Raw genomic sequence first — 24,905 nt, forward strand, 5'->3', positions numbered from 1 at the left:
GGTTGGGGACTAACCAAACAGCCTGGGGAGAGAACCATCTAAGACTGTAAAGCTACTGAAAGTGTTATTCTTAGTTTAGAATGCAATTTGTTTTTATTTCTTCCTGATCAAATCTGATTTATATTCTTCTGGCTTATAATCATTTAATTTTCTGTACCTAATAAACTCAATTGTTTGTTTTTTATCTAAAGCAGTGCATGTGGTTTGGGTGTGTGCAGACTTCATTTAAAGTGATAGAGCTGGTGCATATAAATTTATTTCATACATTGACTAACCAATGAGCTTGCAGAGTCCAGTGGGCAGCACTGAACTCTGTAATATGGCAGTTTCTAGGGTACATCTGGGACTGAGGATGTAGGCTGGGGGGTCACACCATTGCATAATCCCATGAGTGGCTGGCTAGAAACACTCAGTCACTAAAACAGGGACCACTTGTTTGCAGGCGGCTGTGCATGGGCTAATCCAGGGTGGGTGGTTCACACAGCAGGGCAAGTGCGGTATGGGCCCCAGGAGGGGGGGACTGACACAGCAATATACCAGTCCAGATTGCAGGAGAGAACATCACAGGTGTGCATATAGTTTGAGCCTCTATTTAATATGATATTTTTTAAAAGGTTGCATGCATCTGGCAGGCATTTCACCCTTGTGACTATTCCTTTTAATTTCCTTTTAACTAGCCTCCTCATTTTTGTGGTGGTCCATTTTTTTAAGGTAAAATGCTACCATAGTGCATTTCTTTGGTATTTCCCCCTCTACAAGGATCTTAAAATTTACTTCCATTATGATTGCTATTATTGAGTGGTTCAGCTGTATTCACCACTTGGACCAGATCATAGGTGCCCCTTGGAACTAAATCAAGACTTGCCTCCCCCCATTGTGGGCTTCAGGACTAGCTGGTCAAAGAAGCTGTCATTACTAGTGTCTAGAAATTTTATCTGTGCATCCCATCTTGAGGTGACATGTTCCCAATCAATATGGGGATAGTTAAAATCCCACATTACTATAGGATTATCTGTTTTTTGTAGCCTCTCGATCTCCCAGAGCATTTCATAATCACAGTCACCATCCTGGTCTGATAGTCTGTAATATAGTCTTACTGCTATACTCCTATTATTCAGGCATGGAATTTCTATGGATAGCGGTTTGATTAAATTAAGAATTTCACTATATTTGAGTCTCTCCTTTCTTTCACACATAGTACTAGTCCTCTTCCAGTTCAACCTATTATGTCATTTCTATGTTTTGTACCCTGGTATTATTGTGTCCGATGATCATTGTTCACTAAGTTTCCATGTCTATATCGATAATCACATTTAATACCAGGCCCTCAAGTTAGAATCATAGAAGATTAGGGATGGAAGGGACCTCATCTAGTCCAACCCCCTACTCAAAGCAGGACCAACCCCAACTAAACCATCCTAGCCAGGGCTTTGTCAAGCTGGGCCTTAAAGCCTCTAAGGATGGAGATTCCACCACCTCCCTAGGTAACCCATTTCAGTGCTTCACCACCCTCCTAGTGAAAAATGTCTAGGTTGGATATTAGGAAAACCTCCCCCACTGCATCTTGAGACTATTGCTCCTTGTTTTGTCATCTGCCACCACTGAGAACAGCCTAGCTCCAAACTCCCTGGAACCTCTTTCAGGTAGTTAAAGGCTGCTATCAAATCTCCCCTCACTCTTCTCTTCTGCAGACTAAATAAGCCCAATTCCCTCAGACTCTCCTCATAAGTCAAGAGCTCCAGCCTCCAATCATTTTTGTCGCCCTCTGCTGGACTCTCTCCAATGTGTCCACATCCTTTCTCTAGTGGGGGGCCCCAAACTGGACACAATACTCCAAATGTGGCCTCAACAGTGCCGAATAGAGGGAAATAATCACTTCCCTTCATCTGCTGGCAATGCGCCTGCTAATGCAGCCCAATAAACCCTTAACCTTCTTGCCAACAAAGGCACACTGACTCATATCCAGTTTCTTGTCTACTGTAACACCCAGGTCCTTTTCTGCCGAACTGTTGCTTAGTCAGTCGGTCCTCAGTCTGTAGCAGTGCATGGGACTCTCATCTTAAGTGCAGGACTCTGCACTTCTCCTTTTTGAACCTCATCAGATTTCTTTTGGCCCAATCCTTCAATTGGTCTATATCACGCTGTATCCTATTCCTACCCTCCAGTGTATCTACCACTCCCCACAGCTTACTGTCATCTGCAAACTTGCTGAGGGAGCAATCCACCTCATCCTCCAGATCATTAATGAAGATGATAAACAAAACCAGCCCCAGCATTGACCCCTGGGACACACCGCTTGATACCGGCTGATCATTGAGCCATTGATCACTACCTGTTGAGTCAGATGATCTAGCCACATTTTTATCCAACCTATAGGCTATTCATCCAAGGCATACTTCTTTAACTTGCTGATAAGAATACTGTGAGATACTGCATCAAAAGCTGCGCTAAAGTCAAGGCATATCACATCCATTGCTTCCCCACATCCACAAAGTCAATCATCTCATCATAGAAGGCAATCAGGTTGGTCAGGCATGACTTGCCCTTGGTGATTCCATGCTGACTATTCCTGATCATCTTCCTCTCCTCCAAGTGCTTCAAAATGGATTCCTTGAGGACCTGCTCCATGATTTTGTCAGAGACTGAAGTTCAGGCTGACTGGTCTGTAGTTTCCCCAGCTCCTCCTTCCTCCCTTTTTTAAAGATGGGCATTATATTTGCCTTTTTCCAATCGTACTGGACCTTCCCCGATCTCCAGGAGTTTCCAAAGATAACGGCCAATGGCTTTGAAATCACATCAGCCAACTCCCTCAGCACCCTCATATGTATTGTATCCGGCCCCATGGACTTGTGTATGTCCAGCTTTTGTAAATAGTCCTGAATCTGTTCTTTCACCACTGAGGGCTGTTCACTTCCTTCCCATACTGCACTGCCCAGTGCAGTAGTCTGGGAGCTGACCTTGTCTGTGAATTCAGGCAAAAAAAGCATTGAGTACTTCAGCTTTTTCCACAGCATGTGTCACTAGGTTGCCTCCCCCATTCAGTAAGGAGCCCACACTTTCCCTGACCTTCTTCTTGTTGCCAACTGTAGAAACTCCTCTTGTTCCCCTTCATGTCCCTTGCTAGATCCAACTCCAATTGTGCTTTGGCCTTCCTGATTTCACCTCTGCATTCTCGAACAATATTTTTATACTCTTTCCTAGTCATCTGTCTAAGCTTCCACATCTTGTAAGCTTTCTTTTGTTTTTAAGCTCACCGAAGATTTCTCTGTTAAGCCAAGCTGGGTGCCTGCCATATTTGCTATTCTTTCTGCACATTGGGATGGTTTGTTCCTGCGCCCTCTAAGGTTTCTTTAAAGTACAGCCTGTTCTCTTGAACTCCCTTCCCTCTCATATTAGCCTCCCAGGGGATCCTGCCCATCAGCTCCCTGTCTCCTTTACTGAAGTCCAGGGTCCGTATTCTGCTATTCTCCTTTCTTTATTTTGCCAGGATCCAGAACTCTACCATCTCATGGTCACTGCTGCCCAGGTTGCCACCCACTTCTAATTCCCCTACCAATTCTTCCCTGTTTGTGAGCAGCAGGTCAAAAGGAGCATGGCCCCTAACTGGTTCCTTCAGCACTTATACCAGGAAGATGTTCACAACACTCTCCAAAAACTTCTTGGATTGTCTGTGCACTGCTGTAGTGCTCTCCCAGCAAATGTCAGGGTGATTGAAGTCCCCCATGAGAACCAGGTCCTGTGATCTAGAAACTTTCATTAGTTGTCTGAAGAATGCCTCCTCTACTTCATCCTCCTGATCTGGTGGTCTATAACAGACGCCCACCACAACATCACCCTTGTTGCTCTCAACTCTAAACTTAGCCTTTTGACAGTCTCTGGGTTTTTTCAAGTTTCATATTGGAGCTCTGAGCAGTTATAATGCTCTTACATACAGTGCAACTCCTCCACCTTTTTTCCACTGCCTGTCCTTCCTGAGCAGTTTATACCCATCCATGACAGTGCTCCAGTCATGTGAGTTACCACACCAAGTCTCGGTTATTCCGATTACATCATAGTTCCTTGACTGTGCCAGGACTTCCAATTTTCTTGCTTGTTCCCAGGCTTATTGAGTTCGTGTAGGGGCACCTAAGACAACTAGCCAATTGCCCTACTTTCTCAGTATAAATCAGGAGGCCTCCCCTGTTGCACCCTCCTCCTTATGCTTCCTCCTGGTGTCACACTTCCCCACTTACCTCCAGGCTCAGGTTCCCATCCCCCAGCAACCCTAGTTTAAAGCGCTCCTCACTAAGTTAACAAGCCTGTCTGTTAAGATGCTCTTCCCTCTCTTTATTAGGTGGATCCTGTCTCTTCTTAGAAGTCCTTCTTGCTGGAACAACATCCCATGGTCAAAGAATCCAAAGCCCTCTCTCCAACATCACCCGAGTAACCACAATTTACTTCCATAATTCAATGGTCTCTACCTGGGACTTTTCCTTCAACAGGGAGGATGGACAAGAACACCACTTGCGCTTCAAACTCCTTTATCCTTCTTCCTAGAACCATGTGGTCTGCAGTGATCTGCTCCCAGTCATTCTTGGCAGTGGCATTGGTGCCCACGTGGAGAAGTAGGACGGGTACTGGTCTGAGGGCTTGATGAGTCTCAGCAGACTGTCTGTCATCCTGAATTCTAGCTCCAGGCAAGCAGCACACTTCTTGAGTTTCCTGGGTGGGATGGCAGATGGATGACTCCGTCCCCCTTAGGAGGGAGCTCTTGACCACCGCCACCCATCTCCTCCTCTTGGGAATGGTGGTCGTGGAACCCCCATGCCCAGGATAATGCATCCCATGCCTTCCAATCGATAGGATCTCCTTGTGTCACAGCAAAGTGCATTTTTTGTTTTATTTGGTTTTAACTATTGTTTTACTCTGTGTTATTTATCATTTGCAAAAACCACAGGGCTCAACTGTTAGCCTTTCAGAGGATGGGAAAAATAACTATCACAAAGTTGTTTCTTATAGTCATTCTCCTGGGCTTTGTTCAGTCTACTTTTAAATGGCCAAAGTGATGTATCTTCCAGTCCCTCTCTGCTCTTTTGAGCAGCACTTCAGATACTCCTCTCCTCTCCCAATCCATGTAATTGTCATCTGTGATCTCAACTCCTTACTAACCACCTCCCTCTCCGGTTTTGACACTTGGTTCTCTTTCTTCTCATTAAAATCTTCCCCACCCTCATGCATGGTGACTAATTTCCTTGCTGATGTTCCAGCCAATCCTTTAGAGACCCAACTCCTCTCCCTTGTCTCATTTGATTTCCAACAAGAAATCAATTCTCCCACTTACAAAACTGTACCTTCACCAAACATTGCTTCTTCAATACCAGAGTTTCCTCTCTGCTAACTATCATTTTATTCATCATCACACATTTGTCCTCTGCCCCCTCACCAGGGCCTTACGTGACCTCTATTGATCAACATCTATGATTTTTTAGCCACATCACCTCCTTCTCAATCTTCACCCCACTTTACCAAGTCATCCTATACAGGGAGATCTTGGCAAACCAGCAAAATGCCTGAACCACTACCAATAATTGGAATATCGATTATCATGCTTATTGCCCAAAGCAACTAAATCAATAGGTCTTAACAGACCCCTGCAATAGCCTTAGCATAACTGAACATGTAGCCAGTAGGGGAGGGAGTTGAGGCGGAAGCCAACCCTGTGTTTTTCCTGTTATGATTTCTGTTGAAATTCCTGGGATATGTGTTTTAGAAAAACAGCTTATCTATATCTGCCCTTTGGGATGTGTTTGTCAGGAACATCAAAACATGTGGGCTCTGCAAAAACACATCTGTCTAATTGATAGTTTAAGGAAAATTCCTTGGTTGACCTTTGAAATTGTTTGCTTACAAGTTTTTTTGACATGTTACTGTTACAATAACCCAAATAAATAAGGGGAGGAAGTATGAGGTACTTGGACACTTCAGGGAAATTTCATGGACATAGCTTAGGGTCCTCAATGGCAGCAGAAAGATGAGCCGATCAGACAGCTGTTGTTGTACCACTTGCAGACTGCTCCAGACTTCAGTAATTATTGATTTGTGGGGGTGTTTTACTAACCTGTTGTGGGGATGTTTTACTAACCCATTGTGGACACGTGCAGTGCTTGAGACTAAAATAAAGTGCAGCTTTAAGTGAAAGTACTCTTGTATTGTACTGTCTGTGCCAGCCAGCCATAAGTGGATGGCCATGTTTCCACTGATTTATTTCCTGCCACCGCCTCGTCAACAATAATAGTTACCAAGAGCGTTGGCTCTTTATAACCATAGTAACAGAATTGGAAGTCCCAGCGAGGACTGGTGGAGAGGAAGGAGACAGGTGGTACAAACAGTATGTCTATTGCAATAGGAGGTAAAAGACGACGGGATGGGGGTAGTTCCCTACAAGTTCCGGTGTCATAGTTTGCAAGTTAATTTATGGATAAATTCTGTTACTGGGACTTAGAGCTCAAGCTGTCAGCCTGTTTGAGTGGGGAATTCTGTCCAAAACAAAGGAAACACCTGGAAAGGGAGAACAGTTAAAAATGATGTTGGGAAACAGCTTGACTGATTATGTACTTTGCTACTGATGATATCTTGCAACTGCCTGAAAATCAATTTTGAGAAAAGTAGTAAATTACCAAAGGTTATTATTGTATAAGGTTCTTTCATTGGGAAAATGTCCTGCAGACCTGTAGAGCCCTTAGTCCACAGGGATATTAGCCCTGAGACCATGAAGGGATAAAGTTGGGTCCTTTACTTCCTGAGTACCCAAAAAAGAGAGAGTAGGGAGGTGAGAGCCCTAAATTGCATGGGTAACTCCTTCCTTTCCACTCTTCTCTTCGTTACCCCTCTCTCCCGCTATAAAATCTGTCACGCTAACTTCTAATCCTGGTTTCTTCTGCTCTGCTCCCACAGGCTGAATGCCTCAGAGGATGTCCCACAACCATGCAGACATCCTCCATTTGTTTTCTCCTCCTTTAATTCCACCATCATCGTGATCAAGCAACAATACTTCTTCAATGACTGGGATGATGTGCACATTTATTGCTTATTCTCACTGTCTGACTCTCTCCTTGACTCCCAATCCTCCTTTTTTTCCATGTAGAATCTTTCCAGTGGTGGTGGGGAAGAAATGAAGAGGGAAATTGACAAACTTTGTCATGATCTCCCTTCTCCCATGTGACCACTTTTTAGGTCCCTTGCCTGTTCACCGCTAACCCCTCCAGTCATTCCTGTGAACCCATCCCCTAACCTCCAATGCCCCTACACTCACTGCCACTCTCCTCCACTACTTCTCAGCAGCTTCCTGCTCCTTTGCCTTACAATTTAATATTTATCCTCTCCATTAAAAAAAAAAAAAAAAAAAAAAAAAAAAAAAATTCTCAACCCCTTTGCCTCTCTAGCTACTGCCCTCATTGACCTCTCACTTCTAAACTCAATGAATGTCCCACCTACAACCACTACCTACCCCATGCCTCTTCTCCTGCTCCATCCCAGATCCTCTCCACCCAGCTACTGACCTCTCTGCTCCTCTGCAACTCCTCTCATTAACTTCTTCAATGACCTCTTCACAGCCAAGACTCAATGCATGTATTCATCCTCCTAGACCTCTCTGTTGTATCCCATGCTGACACTCATACTCTCCTTTTTTACACTTACCTTCCTATTCTGGTTCTTCTCCTACTTCTCTGATCACTACTTCAATGTCTCTTTTGGTTGCTTCTTCTCCCTATGAGAGTTTCTCAGAACCCTCTCCTCTTTACACTATAGACTCTGTCTTTGGATAATGTAATCCATTCATACTATTTCAAGTATCATCTCTGCATTGATGACTCTTACATCTACTTCTCCACTCCTGACTAGTCTTCTTCCATCCTATCCTGGGTCTCAGCCTGTTTTGGATGTTTCTTCGTGGCTGTCTCACTATGAACTTAAACTTCACATTACCAAAGTAAAGTTCCTTATTTTCCCTTCAAAGCCTTCTTCATCTTCCCCATTTTCCATCACCATTGACGATACCTTTATCTTTCCTATCACTCAAGGTTGTAACAGAGATTTTTCTTAGATGCTTCCCTTACCTTGATCCTGCACATCTGAACTGTGTCTAAAGTCATCTTTTTCTTTTATCTGTGCAACTACAGTTCTCATTCAGGCTCTCATCATTTCTTGTCTTGAGTATGGAGTCATCCTTCTCTCTGTTCTTCCCAACGTCCACATCACCTCATTCTGGGCCATATAAAATAATGCTGCTAAGATCATCTTCTTTGGCCACTGTTCTGATCTTATCAGCCCCTCTCTGAATCCTTGCACTGACCCTGTCTCCCAGTTATGTCACTGATTTATGACATTCTTCTTTGTATACAGCCTAGAATTTCATTGGCATTTTTACTACCCTACTGAACTGATATTCAAGTCTAATTTACTGTCCACCATCAAACCTCAGTTTTTCTCAGAGACATTCCTTCGCCACATATTTCTCCCTCCAACTGAGAATGTGGGTTTCAAGTTATTTCCCCCCCAAGATATAGCAGTATGGGATGGTGTGATGAGCAAGGTCAGGTGTAAGTGCAAGACTAGGGGTGGATGGAAGGTGAATGAGGAGGAGATAGGCAGGGCTGAATGTCTGCGGAAAGGGTGGAAGGTAATCTGGAGAAGTAGTGTTATGGGAAGCAGAATAAGAGAAGCTACCTCATATAGTTTATTCCGATATTCTGCCACAGAGAGCTGGATATCATCATCTAATGGAAGAACCACATCATAGTCCAGAGAGGGCTCCTTGGCGGGGCAGTGGAACCTACCAAGAAGATATCAAATAATGTGATGAAACCTGATAGTGAACAATGCACACACGCGCAAACACACACATTCATGTGCACAAAACACAACAAGAGAGGCACTAGATATTAATAGATTTTAAAGTTAGAATGGAGCATTAGCTCATCTAGTCTGATTTTGTCAATCTTCTTTCAGAATAGTTTCCCTCTATCAAATGGTAAGTCCTTTACTTTTAATTGCAGATCCCTTGGAATGCCCGATGACTGCAGCCACATGTGATCACAGCAATCGCTGTTATCCAAGCTGCTGTATCTGTGACATCCAAGGCTGCCTGCAAAGATGTTCGAGCTATTAGTTGACCCTCATGAATCAGGGTCTTAATCTGATCACACTTGTCCTCAGGTAAGTAACTAGCAAAGTCATTCAGTTTAGCATAGTTGTTGTGGTCATATTTTGCCAGAAGGGCATTATAATTGGCCACTTTAAATTGTAATGTTGCTGAGGAGTACACTTTGTGCCCAAATAGGTCAAGTCTCTTACAGTCTTCGTCCTGTGGTGCGATTTTATACTTTGTTTGTTTGTTCCTTTGATTGGCAGTGTCTACCACCAGTGAATTAGAGAGAGGGTGGGAGAATAGAAACTCCATACCCCTACCCAGAACACAGTATTTTTGTCTGCCCTTTTGCAGGTTGGTGGGGCTGCTGCTGGCATCTGCCGGGCCTTCGGCACTTAAACTAGGGCCTTAGGCACTTAACTCCTTTTGTGAATTCAGGCCTAAGTATCTTTCATCTGCCCAATTACCTTTAACAACTAAACCTGCAATCTCATCACAAAACGTGAACAAGTTTGTTTGACAAGACCTATTTTCCATAAAACCAGGTTGACTGGTGTTAATGATATTCCCATTATACATCAAAGACTGACACACACCAGAAACCATTGAGAGAGAGGGTTCTACCCAAAAGAAGAATCACACCTTTTCACATATGGAAGTGGGTGTGGGAAATTTCATGTATCAGAGTCACCCTCACCTTTTCACATGAAGAGGAGGAGAAAAAAGATTGAAAACTACCATTACCCTTACTTTTTCACATGGCAGAAGGGAAACTTGTGGCAGCAGCAGCCATGCAGAAGGCTTGGAGGAGAGGGTGGGCTGAGAAATTGCACACTGGCATTACCCTCACCTTTTCACATAGGGATGTTGCAGGGCCTCTTCTGCTGTCAGCCGTTTATCAGGGTTAAATACTAAGAGCCTCTTTAGAAGGTCCAAGGCATGAGGGGGGGTAGAGGAGGGTAAAATCTCCTCAATTGTCACTCGTCGTCTGAAAGGCAAGAAACAAAGTTGTAGTTCCCAGTGCCAAATTTCACTGCAAAACCCTGTATCTCTACCCTGGAAATTTCATGGAGGTAACTCCTAACCCCAGATTTCACTCCCAAGGAGTGAGTCATGACCCAGGAACACACTGTTATGCTCAAATAACTAGCTTTTTGTGAGGTCTCTGTGGTGGAGCAGCTACCCTGCACTGGCTAGGAAGGGGTCAAGAGGGCCCTTGGAGTGGCAGCCAATGGGAAGGATCTGTGGGATAACCAATCAGGGCCCAGGAGTCCGATATAAAAGGGAGTTGCAAGCCGAGCAGGAGCAGTCACTCCCAGGAGCTGAAGGAGGGAAGACTGGCTGCCCTGCAGGTTAAAGGAAGGCAGCATGCTGGACAGAGTAATGGCTGACTGCTGGGACTCTGCATGAGACAGAGGCCCTGATACAAAGGCAGAAGAAGTACTGATGCTGTGGGGGAAGTGGCCCAGGGAACTTGGGGGCCCAGGGGAATTGGGGGAAGAGGTAGTGCAAGGTCACTGCACACAGGGTCCCTGGGTTGGGGCCCAGAGAAGTAGGTGGCTCCAGGTCTCTCCCTGCTTCCCCCAGACCACCAGTGGAGTAGACTGCGGTGGCCACTGTCAAATCCCCAGGAAGGTGTGGGGGAAGAATACAGGTTGTGCCTCAGCTGGAGTACCGAGTCCAGAATAAGATGTTGTGGGGATCCTGATGGCGGTGAGGACTACTGGAGAACCCAGGGGAAGAGTGACAAAGCACAGGCTGCAGACGGGGCAGCTGCTTGAGCTAATTCCCAGATCACCAGCAGGAGGCTCCTGTCCGGCAGTGAGTGCTGCCAGACAGTCTCCAACCTAGCTAGTTAATGACACGGAAACACTTTTGTGTTACTAAAAGTTAGAAAACTAAGCAAAGAAACAAGAGAAGAATGTCTTCACTAGCAATTTATAATAGAAGTAAACTGCTAGGAATGCATACATAAAAATGGATTTAAATTTTTAAAAAGTCAGGTTAAATTAAAAAACCTTCATTAAACACCCCTTCCACTCATTATTTTTAACCACCTTGCAATGTCATGGTAATGACCTTTTGCATGACTGGATACTGAACAATATCATCTCTCCCATTTGTCATTCGTCCTTGTTTATTTTTATTTATCTGTTTTTAGGGGTTAAAGGATGGTCAGTATATAGTAGTTCTGGTGTTCACTGAATGATTGACATTATACATAACATTGAGTGTGATACTTTGATGTTGAGAGAGACACACAGTGGTCAGAGTTAAGGTTGCACATGAAAAGAACAGCTACTTACCTTACAATAACTGCGGTTTGAGACGTTTTATCTGAGTGGATCCCTTCCAAGGTACATATGCACCTCATGAATGAGAGATCAGTATTTTTGACCAGCAGTGTCTGTTGTGGGGGTGTCTGCAACCTGCATATCTTTGTGCCTCTACAACTGCCTTTCAATTTCCTAATTCAGAAACCCAATTAGGATAAGACTCAGAAATAGGAAAGAAGGGAGAGTCATGGGATCACATGAACAAAATATCTTTAAGAACCACAGTTACTGTAATGTAAGTAACTGTTCCTTCCTCTTTGAGTCCTTGTGTGTGGATCCCATTCAAGGTGACTAGTTAGCAATATCCAATTAGCAGGAAGAGGTACTGAAGCCAATTCAGTGCATCATACAAAACAGTTTATGAAAGCAAGCAAAATTTGGAGAAACACTGGATTGTTTAAGTTAAAGAAGTAGAACAACAGATCCTCAAGTTCCTGGAAGTGTCGTGGGTTGACATGACAATTAGATAAGATTTTTAAAATGGAAGGAAATGTTTATAGCTGAAATAGTGCATGTGTGTTTAAACTGGGTAGTTTCAGTGGGATGTAGTTGCCATCCCTTTTTAGAAATCATTTATCTAGGGGCCACTGTGACAGACCACAAAACAGTGTGATGATGGGTGAATTTAGGAGAAGCAAGTTTCCCCTTTATGGCTGCTACCACTGTCATAGTGTCCTGGGAACCATCAAGACACCACTGAGACTTTATTGTCCTGATCTTGAAAGGTGTCTTGACCAGATCAAGCCGGATGACATCACTCCTTTCACCAGCTTCAACTAAATCTTGACCACCACCTGGAATCTGCTCTCTGGGTTCTAGCTGTCATTCCTTCCCTGGAATATCATTTTCCTTCCCCATCCTATTTTTCCTCTATCTTCTTTTTGCCTTTTTGTCTGATAAGAGTCTGATTTAGCATCCAAGAAAGCTCCATCTTTTGCAATATTGTTGTGACCAGAGAGGCAGTTAAAAGCAATGTCCTAAACTGCCCAATGCTGGCAAAAATTTGCCAGGTTTTAGAGTGGCTGATAGGCCCAACATATGGTCTTATCATTTCCCAGCACCTAGGCTGCAAAGAAAATAGAGCATTAAAGACAGAAGATGCATTTTTTAATCTTTGCTGATCTCTCCCTTTTTCAGTGAGTTGTCTGGTTTTGTTTTAAAGAAAAGATTAGATATCAACAGCTACTCAAAACCAACTTAACTACCTCTTTTTCCCCCACAAAGAGACAGCTAATATCTTTAATATGACCTAAGACTTTCAAGCAGGGAATCTTCCACTATAAAAGACTATACAGCAAAAGAGAGGGGGAATAAAGGAAACTGTTTAAATAAAAGCCTTACTTAATTCTTTTAGTTTTAAATGCCTTAACTTTTTTCTCTCTTCCTGTGTGCATAACAAGATGTTTAAATGTTTTCAAGGGTGATTGCTGGTTTACTCCAGTAACAATAACTTGATACAAACCTCAAAACACATTTAATGTTGCAACACTAAGCAAGGATTTTACTAACAGTTTATCCCTTGTTAGGCCCTAAACACCCCCTTATTATCCTTCAGCACTTGTTGTATTAAGGATTTCCTGAACTTCAACCCCCACCCAAAATATCAGTCAAGAAGGGCAAGGACAGAGGTGTCCTCTCCCATTTAAGGTGTCGCAAAGGACTTTGAACAGAAGGGGAGAAGCCTAAAAGACAAAGGAGGTGACACAATCTAAAATAAGTGACATGAGGGTTGTTGGCACAAATGCATAGTGTTGAGGAAAAAAAGTGTAATTATAAGTATAATTTTAACTTTGTCAAATAGAATGAATGTGGCTGCATTTAGTTTTAACAAAAACAGTGTATCAAATTGTCCTATAGAAAGTATAGTAACCAAAATGTTCTTAAATAAGAGAGCCATTTACACCTCTCTCTCCAAAAAACTTAAAGAGCCTTTTTAAAAGATCCTTATCTATTCTGAATAATGTTATGTTTTGGGGAAAAGTGGAAAAGAAAAGAGCTGGTTCCAAGAGGACTGAAGCAGAAGTCTTCTGGGAAAAAAAGGGGAGAAACAGAAGGGAAACAGAATGTAAGTGTGAGGTTAAGATTAACAGATTTTAAATCCAGCAACTGGACTATCCAGTATGTATTTACAAAGAATATTCAGGGAGAAAGTCAGGATGGAAGTTAAAAGGTCTTCAGGACAAAGCCCTGGCTGGGATGATTTAGTGGGGGTTGGTCCTGCTTTGAGCAGAGGGTTGGACTAGATGACCTCCTGAGGTTCCTTCCAACCTTATTCTTCTATGATTCTTCTGAAATCTTGTTCAGAAGAAGCTGAGGACTGACAACTCAATACTTCAGTGAGAGGTAGAATTACCCCAAGGTCAAAGAACATCTCTGTACCTAAAAGAGGATTGTTCAGGTCATACAAGAGTGTCCACCAGTTACTGCAGAGGATTAAGCCCAAAGAAGACTAGCCATGCACCTAGGACCAAAAACTAGTCCAGTGGACAAGAACTATGTCAAGCCAAACTAAGGAATTGTAGGATCCCATCTTGCATCTCCAGATGGATATCTTACCTTGTATCTCGATCTACACCTGCACAGAAATTAAGTATTACTCCACAGTAGTATTAAAAGCCTAACTACAACAACTAGGACAGTCCACCTAAAATCCAGCTAAATCATATAAAATGTACCAAGTTATCTGAAAACCCCTGCAGTTTAAAGAAAATGTCAAGTAAGTAACTACTAAGTTTTAACATCTTTCTTAAATAATAAACTTTTGCCTAAGTTAAACCTGTTCTTGTAACTAAAATAATGAATGCCGCTAACTGAATGAAAGGTAAACACTCCATAATGTGCACTTTGGTTGGTTTTTCAGTGCAATGTGTGAGCTAAAGAAGTGCAGTGTAGTATTGTAATGTGACCTGCTTTTTTTATTGCTTGTTTTTAATAAGCAGTAATAAAATTGAAATTTTGCTTACTACAAGGGTGGAGTCCTGAGTCCTCTGTCTTAAACTATAAGAATGCTTTTTAATGTGAGCTTTCTCTATGTATTTTTATTAGAAGGATGATTTTTCTTAAACTTTTCATAAATTTGAAATTAAATATTAGAGAGAACCAGCTATCCCCAAGAGCATAACCAGCACAAAGAATACAAGAAATTGTTCTGCTTTTGATAGCATCACACCATAAAAGCCTGGAATTTGGGCAATGGCAAGTAAAAAGCTTGTCAAGTTAGCTTTAATATTAGTCCTCAGTGATGATCCGTTACTGGTTTTGGTTTCAGTTATTGTTTCTATGTAATGTCCCTGCCTTGAGGATGAATAAGTGAGTTGGTGGAGAGCAGGGGATCCCTGCCAGCTAGTTGCTAAGCTTATTACCATATTATATCAATGTCTGTTGGTTTCTGCTAGTGACCCAATATAAAAGGCTCACCTGGAGCTTATGCGATTAATAACAGAAGCTCTGTAGTCCGAATGGATAGCTAAAATATCTGCAACAGAAAACAGATTTAGTGAATGTCGTGGGCTGGATTCCCACAGCCATGCAGTTTTTTGACTGGAAATCTTGAATTTGAACCTAAGGAAATAATCTGGGTAGAGAAGATTCAATAATATTTTACTGATCTCTAATCCTTTCCAAGAAAGGAACTCAATTGCTTTACATCCATTAATGAACGTTGCTTCGCAGCACCTTATGAGGTACAATAAGTAAGATTCCCATTTCACAGATGGAAAATTGAGAGAGACTCCTGTATACCACAGCAGGTGCTCTAGAGATAGTAGGCGGAAGAGCAGGGTTTATAACCCTGGAATTTCTACATGGAGGAAAATATTTCTGATAGAGGACTTTTCAGCTAGATTAAAAACATAACATTGCAAACTGAAGCTAGATGAATTCAGACTAGAAATAAGGTGCTGATTTTTAACAGTGGGCTTGTCTATATGAACAGTAAGTGGATGGCAGGCTCGGGTGTAAGTCTATCATGTGTGCTAACTTGCCATATGGACCCAACTATTTAGTGCACTAAAAGTTCTACAGTGCACTTTGACCTACCCCCAATTCAAAGTGGAACAGATCAAAGTGCACCATGGAACTTTTAGTGTGCGGTAGTAGGATCCACACAACCAGTTAATGCATGGCACACTATTGCACTGTAAATTTACTAACTGTTCATATAGACAAACCCCAGTGAGGGTAATTAACCATTGGAACAATTTGCAAAAAGATGTGGTCAAGTCTCCATCACTTGAAAGTCTTTAAACCAAGACTGGATCTCTCTCTAGAAAACCATCTTCTAGCTGAACCATAACATATGGACTTAATGCAAGAATTCCTGAGCGGAATTTTATAGCCTATGTTATGCACGTGGTCAGCCTAGATGATCACAATAATCCATTGTGGCCTTAAAAATCTATGAATTTCAGCCTCCCAGTTCTGTGTTCCAGTGACCAGGCCAGGCCAGGGAGCCTGACTGACATATTACATCAATCACCTAAATATATTTATTCTGTCCTCAACCACATCCATGCATAGGTTTTATTTTCCACATTGTCCCCAACATTCCACCATTCAGTCTTCTGAGCTCCTGGGAGAGAGCAAGAATAACTCATAACTGGCATGCAACTGGGCTGCTCTCTTTTCAGCCTTCACATCTCTACTCATTAAATACTTCCCTTCATGGAAAAGTCTCACCTTCTTGTGATGGGGCAGGAATGACACTCAAGATCTGCTCTATCTGATTCACTGTGGATGTTCCAGGGAAAAGAGGTTTTCCAAGCAGCATCTCCCCCAGAATACAGCCAATGCTCCACATGTCCACACCCTTTGTGTAGCTGCAAGACAGAACAGAGAAAAGTCAGGACAACCCAATATGCTTTGTAATCCTAACACCCCTTTCTATGTCTGCCCATCCTTCAAGGAAAACAAACCTTCTAATTGCCTCATAAGAGATGTTGTGCTGATGTGCTGTTACTATAAGGGAAGCTAGAAAAAGAAAATATGGAGGTGGCAATCAATGGAGGTATATCTTGTAAGGGCTTATTTGAAATAAGCTGTCAGAGGAAGTTCATTACACAATTAAAAGGTCAAGATAGTAACTAGATAAACCAGGTGTACTCTTCATATGACTAAAAATCAAGACAAGCTGATTTCTGGGAACTGAAGTGGTGTGGTCAATGACAAAACCTCTTGGGATCTTAAATACACAGAAATCAGTTAAAATCACTTACGCAGAGTAAATGGGAAATAATGGGCAGAATTATACAAAAGAGTTTGTCAACATTCACACTCCTTAACCCAACATATGTTTAATTATTTAAACGACTAGCTTTTGCATAGTGAAGACAAAAGAAAAGCAAGCCTAGCATTTAAATTCTATCCTTAATAAAAAATAACCCAAATACTAAAAGAAAGAACCACTTGGAGATGACACAGGAGGAGTTTATGAAGAACAAATCTTTCCAGACAAACACAATAGCATTTTTAGGTTGTTGATATAATTACAAAATTAGTGGATAAAGGGAATGTAGTGGATGGGATAGTTTTAGATTTTAATACAGGATTTGATACTATGTCTCATGAAATCTAACTGCAATAATTAATTCAAATTAGTAGGGATATCATGCCTCCACATAGATTAAAATTTGACTTGCAGGACCTAAACAGAAGTGTTGGTATGTATGACAGCATATCAAGTTTGGGGGACCAACATGGGTTGGTGTTAAGTCTGGTGCAATTTGAAATTACATACACTGACACCAAGTAATCCAGATTGTTTGCTTGTGCCCCGCATATAAAGCAATCTGCATTTTAATACGGCCAAGTGCAAATGTATACTTCTAGGAACAAGAACATACAAGAGGAGGGACTCTATCATGGGAAGCTGACTCTGAAAAGGGTTGGGGGGGGGGGAGGTGTCTTGGTGGATAATCAACTGAACATGAGGCCCCAGTGTTACACTATGGCCAAAAGCGCTTATACAATCCTTGGATGTATAAGCAGTGGAATCTTGAGTAGGAGTAGAGAGGTTATTTCTCCTATGTATTTAAGCACTGGTGTGACCACTACTGGAATACTGGATCCAGTTCTGGTGTTCAAAATTCAAGAAGCAGATGATAGTTTGTAGAGATTCAGAGGAGAGCCACAAGAATGATTAAAAAATTGGAAAACCAGCCTTATAGCAACAGACTCAAGGACCGCAATCTATTTAGTTTAACTAAGAAAAGGTTAAGGTGTGAGTTGATCAGAGTCTGTAAGTACCTACATGGGGAACAAATATTTGATAATGGGCTATTCAATTTTGCAAACAAAGGTGTAACAAGATCCAATGGTTGGAAGTTGAAACTAAATAAATTCAGACTGGAAATAAGGTGTAAATTTTTAACAGTGAGGGTAATCAATTGGAAAGGTTGTGGTTAATTCTCCATCACTGGTACTTTTTACATCAAGATTGGATTTTTTTAAAAGATATGTTCTAGTTCAAACAGAAATTATTTTGGGAAGTACTCTCATTTGTGTTATACAGGAAGTCAGATTAGATGATCCAACTCATCCCTTCTGGCCTTGAAATCTATGACTGTATGAATTAATCCCATAGAAGAGAGTGTTTACAACAGGTTAATAAAATTCACAGAGCATATAAACTAGGAGAAGCAATAAACACCAGTGGAAAGAAATATGGGCAGAAAATAGCAAAATGAGATTTAACATGGCTCAAATGCATCTAATACACATTGTGAGAAATAATCTGAAACACAGATCCTTAGTAGAAAGGAGAAACCCTGGAAGCAAAAATGGCTAATTGAGAGATTGAAGAGTGAAATCTATTTACCTAGGTTCTTTTACTGAGTCAATCACCATGTGATTCTTAAAGTGGGCAGTGTATTAGACATGGGTTTGCAAAGAAAGGCTGCCGTAATGTTCAACTGTGTGTTCAAATCACATCACATCACTGAACAGGAACTCCAATTACTCTGCCTTCCTTCAGCTGCAAAGCATGTGGAGGAATAAATATAACAGCCCCAGCTAAATTGTTATGGTCCATGAATGGGGTGAAGATCAACAGCTCCTCTAGGCATCCCCTCCTTGGGCTAGGCTTGTTTTCTCCTCACTTAAAGTTGGCTGAAGTTAGGCTCAAAGCTCTCCTGCCATACAGCAAGCTTCTAGAAGTCAAAAGCTTTCACCTAGCTCCAGCAGTCCTACTCCTAGGCCAAGTGAAGAGAAAAGAGGACACCCTGTTCCTTATTCAGTCCTGGGTTGGATTAAAAAAGAAAATCTTATCAGCTCCAGTGGCTTCTCCTGGAGCAAGACAACTGACACAGCAAAGCCCCCAGAACCCCTCCATAGGGACTGGGGAATCAGTGTTTCAAGTGGAGCAGCTAGGAGATAAGGAGAAAAGCTTGTTATTGGGGAACACTTAAGGCCAGACTTGAAATGCAGGGCTGAGGCAGATTCGAAAGTTTTATAAAGGTAATGGGAGAGGGAAGAGAAAAGATTAATTTGGCATTCATGAGGAAGAACTGGATGAATGTTAAGTGAATGGTGGGGCCTTAGTAGCAGGTGAATGCACGGCTGCCTGGTGTGCAAGAGACCAATGTAGAAAGAGAAGTTCAGGTGTGTATGGTTATATTTGTGAAGATGAACTGAGGTCAGGGAAATTCACGTGTTGGTGTCTGTGGTAAGGGTGGACTATAAGATTTTTCACCTCAACTGTAAAGTTTTCTTGATAGTGTTTCAAGGGTGTAATACCACTAAAATTGGATTCCTAAACCATATCAGAATAGCCCAACTCAGAGACATCAAGCAGATTGTTTCCCAGTCTTTCAATTACCTACGAGAGGAAAGCAGGATCTCAGGGGCTCGGTACCAGCGTGTTGCCACATACTCTGTCAATGCAGGGTTGCCTTGGTCCTCATGGATCTGACACAGGGAGCGGGCCAGTCCAAAATCACAAAGCTTAACAAAGCAATCTGCATCCAGCAGGATATTTGAGGGCTGTAGTTGAATATAAACATATTTACAAGAACTTCTTTATTTTCTGTATAGGGCAGAGGGGAAGGAAATAAAAAATCCATGTCTGGCTGGACTGGTACCCTGGCTGATACCCTCGTACAAAATGCTTTTAGGGGTGTTAGGAGGAAACTGAGAAATGAGGTATGTATGACCCACTAGAGGTCATGTGATACTATAGTCATTATCTTTCTCTTCACTCCCTTCATCCCCCTGCATATATTATTTAACTCCAGTCTTGAGTGGAGGACAAATCTTTCCCTTTAGGTAAGGGCTACTGAATACAAATGCACCTTCTGGTCCCTGTGAATGACATTCCCTGAATGGATGAATTTGGTGGCCTTCAGGAGTTGGTAGAGGATGTAACACTTGTGGATGTCTTTCAGCAAATTCCCCTTCTTGATCACAGCATGTAAATCTGTTTCTGTAACATAGAACATTAGAGAATAACTGGTTAGGGGTGAAAGGGACCCAAAGCTAGGGCGTCAAGTCTATTCTCCAAACTCTAACCTCTCTAGTTCAATTTAAACAGGAGCTCAACAAGCCAACAGTTGAAAAAGTTTTATCTGTTATATCCCTATGTCCTGAGCTACTGCAGCACCATCACATAGGGCAGGGAAAAACATTGATACCTCTTCACTCAAAGCAGAGACTAGATAGTAACTGAAAAGTTACAATGGGATTTATTGTTTCACTCACATTCTACATTACATGCATCCATCCAACACTTCCTCCTTTGATCTATAGTCACTCATTCACTCATTTCTCCTCTCAAAATCGTTGTACTTGTCATGCGGGCTGGCTTGAGGGGGGGGCAGTTAGGATATTGTGTGACATCAGCATGGCAGAATCATAATAATCCATGTGGGATAGGCCATGTCAGGTGTGGTTAGGGAGGTTATGATATGCTAAGTAAGAGAATATTACTTATGTTCATGTGCAATATGTGAAATGGAAATTATAGATGTATTTGAGATATCTGTGTTTCAAATTGTGCTGCCGGGGTGACACCCCAGATAGGATAGCTGCAGAACAATGGCCAGAATAATGGCTCATTAAGGCCTTCCCAGGTGCAAGGGGCCCAGAGAGAGAAGCCAGCATCACTAATGAGTCACCAGAATCTGCTTACGTGACTGGACCCCAGGCACACCTGAAGAGTCACCAGGATTGGCCCATGTGACTCTGGACTCCATTTTAGGTCTTGTGACTGTCCGCAGGCCGTATGGCCGGGGGAGGGGGTTTATAAGATCAAACCACAGGATCCATCTTTGTCTATGATCCTGTCCAGCTGCAGACACACACCTGCCTCTGGACCAATTCATCTTGCAACTGAACCGAAGGACTTAGACCCATCCAGATACTGGATATGAACCAGAGGGAACTATACAAGCCTGTAAATCCACATCTCTTCCAGAAACCTGATGTAAATGGACTTTTAATCATTTGTATATCTTTAACCCTCTAACATTTCTCTCATGGTTTATTTCTTTCATTTTACAATAAACTTTTAGTTTAGATACTAAAGGATTGGCTGCCAGAGTGGTATTTTAGGTAAGATCCAAACTTATATTGATCTGGTGCTGTGGCTGACCCCTTGGGGTCAGAGGGAACCTTTTTAGTAAAGAGCAGAGAGTTCTAGTAACTGGTCTCTTTACTGGACCTAGTGCTGATTTGGGAGCCTGGTGCTGAAATGCAATAAAGAGGGCTGTGGGCATTTGTGGACTGGCTTCTTGATAACCTGCGTGGGGAAATCAGAAGCAGTTTGTGGCTGGTTGGGAAGCCGGGCTTCAGTGTCACCCACCAGCGTGGGGAGACTTTTGCAGCCTGCCCTGACCTTGGCATTATCAGTTGGCTACCCTGGGCACCGGTAGTATCACAGTACTATCCCACCATCTCCTCTTGTTACCCTAAAATTGCACCTAGACACCCATTCCCTTCCTTTCTATAGGACTTCATACCTCCCAATCTGCCTGCCATTGTTCCCCTTCCAAATCAATTCCCATGCAATTGCTTCACCACTAACTTCACCACATTCCCTGGTTTACTCTTCCATCTACCAACATCAATATTCACATTTATCTCATTACATGAATCTTTCTATTCTGCTACTTTCAAAGTAGTGAATGAAATTCACTCTTTACAGAGAAAGAATGTAAATTGCTGAAGCAGTAGTGGATCTCACCCATAGATTCGAAAACCAGGTAAATGTCCCTGTCATTCTGAGCTCGGATGACATTAAGTAGCTTGATGATATTCGGATGTTCTCCAAATTCCTGCAGGAAAATATGAAACAATTGTCAGATTCAAGTGACTTCACTTACAAATCCAGTGGTGGAAGACAATAATCCATTGTGTATAAGATTACACTCCAAAATAAACACAAGGAGGTTATTGCCTTCATTGTGTCTCTACTAAAACACAGACGTGTTTTTAGGGAATAAATAATAAGCCTAGCTTGCTCTGTAGTATGAGTTGCCACTTATGCTACACAACCCTCACTCCTGTCTCTGAGGTTACTCCTACCCACGTTAGTACCAAAAAGCATTACACACAAAATGACTGCAAAACCTGAATATTCACATTAATCCACACACATAGTACTTAAAGCAAAGAACTATTTTGATTATAGAAATGTGATGATAATGGTGCCTCATATATAAATGTTAATCATTACCATCATTATTGTTAGCAAACAAAAACTATATTTAGTAACTGTAAAGGTTGCAGCAGGACACACCCCATCCACCCAAAACTTTAAATGCATGGAAATAAGAAGTTAAGAGGAATGATTTGTGCAATCCTTTTCACCTTTATAATGTCTACAGCACTGTTTGATAATGCACTACAGTACTCCATAAGGATTTCACTTCCACGTCAACAGATACCCAAAAGCAATCCAGACCCCAACTTCATTAAACTCGCACAGTAATGGAAAGCCTTAACAGTGACCTCACATGCTTTTGTATCAATTATATCAACACATCAGCATGGCTCACTGTCATACTTCCCATGAATTTGTGAAGTTATTTTGCCATAACATCACTTATGTCACTGTTAAGGATTTGCATTAGAATCCTGATAATTTGTTCTGATCATTCAATATATGGCCCCATTCCTTATTTACTAGTCACAATCCAAACTTCGCAATGAAGACAGAATTTTAATTTCTTTTTCAATAGTGCTCATCATTATAGTACGAGTGCCTCAGAAACATCTGTGAATTTATCTGCATAACATTCCTATGAAGTGGGTGATACTATTATTCCTGTTTTACTGATGTTGAACTGAGGCATACAGAGGTTGAGGCCAATGTTTTCAGAAGTGACCAGTAATTTTGGGTGCCTCAATGACTGGATAACTTACTGAAGACTACTAGGGCCTGATTTTTCAGAGGATCTAAGCTATTGCAGTGCCCATTGCCTTTAACTGCATTTGTGAGTGTGCTGCACTTCTGAAAATTAGACTATAGGTGTTTCAAACTGGCCACCCAGAATAACAATAGCAGTAAAACTTTTGGTTTAAATTACTTCCCCACCATCACATACGAAGTCTGAGGCAGAACTAGGGCAGAATTCAGGTTTCAAGAGGCACCGTCAACTAACTGCCTTAACCGCAAGACCATCCTTTCTCTTCCAACAGTCCCGACTCATTCATTATACATCTTCCAATTTCTATAACATTAACTACAATATTTTGTCTATTTCTCATCCAGAGAGTCAGTTCTGTATGCTCACTTCAGAATAATATCAGAAGCTCAATGATGCAGTGGGGCATGCACAGTTCAGATTAGACATTCAGAAAATTAAGCACCAAGTCTTTAACAAGTTCTAGTGTGCATGTGTGAATGGCAATTTCTCCACACTTATTACATGGCAAGATCTGAACACATTTTTACAGGAATACCAAGAAGCACACCACTGACCCAACAATTATCCCCTGGCTAAATTTCAAGTTCCTGATCTAAAGTTTTGAAGTGTCTGAGCTCTCCAAAAACTGGTAAGAGAAAGTGGTTAATGCTGGAAAATATTCCTATTTCCTCCCACCTCCCCATCTTAGTCTGAAAAATGGCTGCATCATTTGTACTGAAAGTTTAAAAAAAATCCAACCTGAGGCAGAGCCCAAGCATGGAAAACTGCAACCCAAACAGTTTAAATTTAGCAAAAAGATATACACAGCTGCAAATAAGGGGTTATCAAAGGAACAGTTAAGCAACCTTAACACAGGGGTCACTACTTGCATCAACAATAATTAGTTTAACAGATTCAGGCTAGAAGGAACCATTACACTACCTAGTCTGACACCCTATATAATATAGGTCATAGAATTTCATCAAGTTACCCCTGTATTGAGTACAAAATATCTTTTCTTCCAGAAAGGCATCTAGTATTGATTTGGACATCAAGAGATGGAGAACACATCACTTCTCTTGGGAGTTTCTTCCAACACTTAATCAACATCACTATTAAAAATGTGTGCCTTATTTCTAATTTGGATTTGTCTGGCTTAATTTCCTAGATTAATGAACCCCTTAATTCCTAGTATTTTCTCTCAGTGAAAGTACTTATACACTGTGATCAAGTTGCCTTTTGATAAATTAAACAGATTGAACTCCCAAACTCTCTCACTGTAAGTAATTTTTTGTTCTCTGTACCCTCTCAAATTTTCAAACATCCTTTTTCAAATGTGGACACCAGAACTGGATGCAATATTGCACTATCAGTTGCAGTTATGCCATGTATAAATATAAAGTCAGCTGCCAAATAACAATATCAGTTCTGTTTGATAGTATCTCTGCAGAAGGTATGCTTCATAAATGATGAAGGCAGTAGGTAGGTAGGTGGCTGGCTGGCCGAGTTCCTGTAGAATTGATTTTAATGCCACTGAGACTTAATGTAATTGTTTATTGGATGATTAATTATGCTAGCATACTACGAGAATGATGAAAGAATTAGAAAACATGCCCTATAGTGGTAAGCTAAATCGACTGAGCTCTTTGAGTCTAACAAAGAGTAGGTTAAGGAGTGTGAACTGATTACAGTCTGCAAGTCCCTACATGGGGAACAAATATTTAATAATGGGCTCTTCAGTCTAGCAGAGAAAGATATAACATGATCCAATGGCTGGAAGTTGAAACTAGACAAATTCAGACTGGAAATAAGGCGTAAATTTTCGACAGTGAGGGTAATTGACCACTGGAACAATTTACCATGGGGTTGTGATGCTTCATCACTGACAATTTTTAAATCAAGATTGGATGTTTTTCTAGGAATTATTTGGGAGTGGTTCTATGGCCTGTATTATACAGGAAGTGAGAATAGATAATCGCAATGGTCCCTTCTGGAATTCGAATGTATTTATAGAATTGCTCCTTACAATACATTTTACTGGATTCTGTCAAGTTTCGGTTATTTCAAGTGATCAGTTTTCCTCCCTCTCCAGTGAAGTAAGAA

The 24,905-nt window shown here is 41.6% G+C and overlaps 1 protein-coding gene across 1 annotated transcript in view; it reads right to left on the reverse strand.

Moving 5' to 3' along the window:
• MAPK15 (mitogen-activated protein kinase 15) overlaps positions 1 to 24,905 on the reverse strand; it is a 51,404-nt gene that overhangs the window by 17,859 nt on the left and 8,640 nt on the right. Inside the window, exons 4-10 of the mRNA XM_067560215.1 lie at positions 21,638 to 21,728; positions 19,749 to 19,879; positions 19,277 to 19,440; positions 16,141 to 16,280; positions 14,881 to 14,938; positions 9,978 to 10,115; positions 8,707 to 8,812 (exon numbers count right to left, since the gene is read on the reverse strand). Of these exons, the coding sequence (XP_067416316.1) occupies positions 8,707 to 8,812; positions 9,978 to 10,115; positions 14,881 to 14,938; positions 16,141 to 16,280; positions 19,277 to 19,440; positions 19,749 to 19,879; positions 21,638 to 21,728 (828 nt within the window). The remainder of the gene's footprint in view (positions 1 to 8,706; positions 8,813 to 9,977; positions 10,116 to 14,880; positions 14,939 to 16,140; positions 16,281 to 19,276; positions 19,441 to 19,748; positions 19,880 to 21,637; positions 21,729 to 24,905) is intronic.

This window comes from Emydura macquarii, unplaced genomic scaffold (genome assembly GCF_026122565.2).
Source record: "Emydura macquarii macquarii isolate MOO-44397 ecotype Brisbane River unplaced genomic scaffold, CSIRO-AGI_Emac_v2 contig_2246, whole genome shotgun sequence".
NCBI lineage: Eukaryota > Metazoa > Chordata > Testudines > Chelidae > Emydura > Emydura macquarii.